This window comes from Myotis brandtii, unplaced genomic scaffold (genome assembly GCF_000412655.1).
Source record: "Myotis brandtii unplaced genomic scaffold, ASM41265v1 scaffold1816, whole genome shotgun sequence".
In the NCBI taxonomy this organism is placed as follows: Eukaryota; Metazoa; Chordata; class Mammalia; order Chiroptera; family Vespertilionidae; genus Myotis; species Myotis brandtii.
In genome coordinates this window covers 204,512-209,594 of record NW_005356736.1, presented here as the reverse complement: position 1 = coordinate 209,594, position 5,083 = coordinate 204,512, and the positions used below count along the sequence as shown (strand labels likewise).

Here is a 5,083-nt window from a genome sequence, read left to right as displayed (position 1 = left end):
GCTGGCGTCATCCCGATTGCCCGCCCGGTTGCCTCCCGCAGAAAGAGGCCACAGGCAGCACCGGGATGATTCAGGGCGGGGCCAGCTGCTCACTACCCCCAGATAGGCCTGCCAGGGGTGCCTCCCACAGAGGGAGGCCACCGGTGACTGTGATTGCAGCGGGACGATTCAGGGCGGGGCTGGCTGCTTGCTGTCCCCTGATCAGCCCGCTGGTCACCTCCCACAGAGGGAGGCCAGACTGTGGCTTAGGCCCGCCATGGAGCGGGCCTAAGCCATCATTTGGACATCCCCTAAGGGCTCCTGGACTGTGAGAGGGTGCAGGCCGGGCTGAGTGACCCTCCCAAGTGCACGAATTTTCGTGTACTGGGCCTCTAGTCTATATATATAAAAGCCTAAGCCACCAGTCGACCGTTTGACTGGTCGTCCAGTCACTATGACACACACTGACTACCAGGGGGCAGATGCGCAATGCAGAAGCTGCCCCCCTGGTGATCAGTATGAGCCCACAGAGGGAGCACTGCTCAGCTGACCTGAGCGGGGCCAGGATGAGTAGGAGCGGCTCCTCCCAGCTGTCTGCCATTTCCCGCACTACTATATCCCTCAGGGGATGTTGGATGCCAGTTTCAGCCTGATCCCCACAGGCCATGCCGAGGGACCCCACCGGTGCACAAATCCATGCACTGGGCTTCTAGTATACTGATAAAGAGTAGTATAAAGTAGATGATTCAATTTATGTTAATACTAACTATAGGCTTGTCAGTGCATAGTATGAGAATAAGAAATAAACTTAGTCCTTTCCCATCTCATGGTATCTGAGGATTAATAAAAGATAAAAATATTCATCTAACGAATACCTACCCCAGATTTCATGGTTTTCAATGAAAAATATTAATAACTTCCACAGACTTGTTTTTCAATGTAAAAGAATACCAACTAGATCTCAAAAAAATTGTTTCTCTTTATAAAATTTGCAAAATATTATGTTTTCAATGTGCATCTTTGAGCAATGTAGAGAGCTTTGTTGTTTTCTGGAAAAGGCATGTGTGGTAGAACAAGTACTCCACACTGCCATGGCTCCCACTACTTCTGTCCTTGTACTGACCTGAGGCAGTCATTTGTGCTAAGAAGAGCAGGTACACAGAGGTAGCATCCAATTGCAGGTGTCCCCACTGGTCGTCACCCACTACAGTGGCACAGGTTTTTGTGTTGTACTTGGCATGGAGGCTATCCTGGGTACTTTGACTGTATTTGAAGGACTCTACTTTATCCACCTGAAAAAAAAACAAAAACAGTCATAGAAGGCTCTGCTGAAAAAGCAACCCATATGGCACACATCTGTAGTACTCTAACTAAAAGAATTAGTTCCTGAAGCTTAGATTTGATTATGTGTGCACCTGATATATAATAGTAACTATTATACCTTTAAATATGGTTCATTAAATTAGTAACTTTAAACCTATTTGATTAGGTAGAAAATGAAAATATCTAAAGATTTTTAAAAAATAGCAAAGAAGGAAAAAAAGAAGAAATGATGGCTGTGAGATAACCATAGAGAGAGCACTAGTGAAAAAGCTTAGTAAGTCTAGAGTTGATTTCTTTTATTTTAGACTTGTTGAATGACTGTGAATGGTCATTTTATTAATCTGGGCCTCAATTGCTTCTTCTAATAAAATATTGGTTTTAAGAAAATCAATTCAGATTCAAGGTGTGCAACTTATGTAAAGATCTTCTATGATAAAGGGAAAGCACAATTTTTGTAAAACACTTTTGAATGAAAAAAATATCATAAACAACGTAAAAGATAAATTGTGGCCTGCTAAAATTATTTGCAGTATGTTCGGGAACTCCTCAAATAGGCAAGAAATAGACAGTCCAAAAGAAACACTCAAAAGACCTAACAGGCAATTTAATTGAAGACAAAATGCGAAGTTTTAAGCTACACATGAAAGGATGCTCAACTTAACTCAAGATGAGGAAAATGCAAATTAATGCAAGGGGATGTAAGTCCTTGGCTCCTTATCTCCAATCATAAAATCTGAGACACTTCTAAAGGATTTTTCCCCTAAGTTTTTAACCAAAATTTATTTTTATATGGAGCTATTTATAGTTTTTATTAATTTTATTGGTGTGAAAATGTGTGTTTCCCTACAGAGAGATTAATGTATTTAATAAAAACAATTAAAAATTAATGCTGCTTTGGACCTGCTGAGGGCATAACATACTGTATAGTATATGCACTGTAGCACCTTCTAAAATGTGAAAAATTCTGAATTCTAAAATTTATCTGGTCCCAAGGGTTTCAGATGATGGCTTATAAAACTGTATCATATTTTACTCAATATACATAATTGCATGTACAGCAATGCAAAGTATATTAAAAATCATTTGCAGAGGGGTTAAAAAAAGACTGTAAGGAAGCATTCCAGTGGTAACTCGGTGGTAAAATCATGGGTGACATTGCTTCCCTCAATTCTACAACTTTTCTAAAATTAGTATCTAATATATATATATACTATTACAATGTGCTTTTATTAGAGAGGGAGCTGTTAACAATGGCATACCTGTCTGATCATGCAGTGCAGCAGTCCCCTCATCAGCTTCACTACACTCTGCAAAAATAAATGGAAACAAGACTATTATAAACATCCCTGGATGCAGAAATACTTACTCAGCAACTGCAGTTGGTAGATGACCTTTTGAGAACAAGTAACCCTATCCTGGGTTCCTATTTACATGGCATTTACTTTATAAATACACAGAAGAGTAGATGGCAGCTAAAAGTGGAATCAAAAGCTGCAGGAAGGCAACTCCTTCAAGTTAAATAGTTCAAGTTCCAACAGGTTTATATAAAACTATTAGAGGACATGCCACCTGGAGAAAATGGGCAAGTCAGCTCAAAATTCATAAAGCTATGAGGATATTCTAAAATACATCCTATGGCCTAGAAAAGCCAACATCATCACTGTTATTTTTTTCTAACTAGTCAATTCTTACCTTCAAAAGTCCACAGCAATAGTTTTCTGGACATTTTCTCTAAAGAATAAAATGATCTTCAATTCAGAATAATTGTAAAGAGGAATTGTTAGTACAATTCCACTCCTTTTCTATAAAAAATAAATAAGCCACAAACTACTCAAGTCTTAAGTCATTATTTTACTTACGAGGGCCTGGCAATTTCTAAGGTAGTTTTCTAATCATAGTACTCCAAAATAATAATTAACAACTATGTACATACTACTTGGTATAATATAATATAGTAATAATAATTATATTTAATTACAATATAGTATAGTAATACGATATACTACACGATACTATAGTATACTAGTTATACTACATGACACCAGAAGGGCCCATCACCAGTGGCATGGATAGGCAATATGTTTTAGAAGAACATCACTGAACAGCTTCTCCATTTCTCTAAGTTTTCTGTGTCATAGTCCAGAAGAAATACAACCAGGATACTCCAAGGAATGCTGGCTCAGAGGTGGTTTAAGGACACCTCTGCAAAATAATTATTCTTTCAAAACATTCAAGCAATAGGCATGATAAAGATAAGTACCTATTAATTATGCTCTAACTCTTTATGAAATATTTTATTAAGAAAAAAATAACAACTGTTTCCTGGGAGAGTATCTTTTAAAAGCCATTTCTATCTATAAATGGTTTCCTCCCCTTACAGATGAAGAAATTAGAGACAGAGAAAAAGAGGTGGGGAGAGAGAGAGAAAGAGAGGGGGTGACAATGCATGATTTGGTCACCTTTTAAAGCATGAAGAATTTATTATAAAGTAATGAAACTGACTGCAACTCCTATAATAAAATCTCTATCACTATTCTGACCCTAATAAAAGACATCGTCTTTTAATATACCCTGTTACAGAAAGCATTTAACATACCCCTCATTCTGTGGGGAGACTTCATTCAATTCTGAATTATCTTCTACATGTCAAACATACAGAGTTCCATCAAATCCTTTCAAATCTCTTTGCCAACTAGCTTTGCTACTCCCACCTACATGTTCTTTAATTTAAACAGAAAACCTGGGGAATCACGGACCAGGTAGAAAATTCATGGTTGCCATCCATTTTTGTCCTCCTGAAATGGCCATTGTCAGCCATTTCTATCATCAAGTTCCAACTTCCAAGTCAGAATAGGATAAAATTAATAGGAAGCATGGGGAGGTAAAAATAAGAGGAGGTATCTGTACTTTGTATTCCCCCAAACTGGCCATATTATCATGTAGGGGTAGTAGGTGGTATTGATTATATGGTATTGATTATATGTTTATTCACATCAGTGACACCCTCCTCTCATCTACTTTTTTTGAAGATAATAGATCTATGTATTTGTGAATTGATTATGTAAGGGTATAGAGTGGAACCTCAGTTCTCAAACTTAATTCGTACTGCAAGGCTGTTCAAGGAGCTAACTGTTCTAAAACGGAATCATTTTTTCCCATTAGAAATAATGTAAATGGAATTAATTTGTTCCAGACCCCCAAATGATTCTTTGTTTTAACCTTTCTTATATACAGAATATGTCTAATGTATTGTTTAATGTATAAATGAATACTTATTTTCTTAAATTTATTGGTCTAACGGTTAGACTCTAACCCCTACCAGCCTTAAAGGAATAACTTTCAGCAGTCTTTCTAGGGATGTCTTTCAGGAGGTCAGAATTCGGCATCTCCGCTTGCAGTCACTGGCTAATTTATCCAAATCAACAACAGTTTTTCTGCCTTTTCAATTGCCTGTGATCATTGTTTCTTTCACTCCATTAGCAACATTAGCACACTTGATGGTCTCCTTACGTTTTAAATTTGTGCTAATCTTCCATTTCACCAGCAACAAACAAACAAACAAAAAAAACCATAAAAATATTCATAGAACAATTTCCTGGGACATTAGCAGTAAACTGACTCATACTGGCACATTCTCTCCTTTGTTTGAGACATGTTTTCCATGAACTTGATCAAGAACTGAATTGTTGGAGATGAGAGACATTCGAGAACTGAGGTTTGACTCTTTAGCTATGTACCACCATTATCTATGTAAATATTAGTATCTCTCTCTCCAGGTATA

General features: G+C 37.6%; 1 protein-coding gene across 1 annotated transcript in view; it reads right to left on the bottom strand.

Moving 5' to 3' along the window:
• Positions 1-5,083, bottom strand: part of LOC102244600 (phosphorylase b kinase regulatory subunit alpha, skeletal muscle isoform) — a 102,481-nt gene that overhangs the window by 64,219 nt on the left and 33,179 nt on the right. Inside the window, exons 4-5 of the mRNA XM_005863900.2 lie at positions 2,562-2,609; positions 1,103-1,271 (exon numbers count right to left, since the gene is read on the bottom strand). Coding sequence (XP_005863962.2) covers positions 1,103-1,271; positions 2,562-2,609 — 217 coding nt within the window. The remainder of the gene's footprint in view (positions 1-1,102; positions 1,272-2,561; positions 2,610-5,083) is intronic.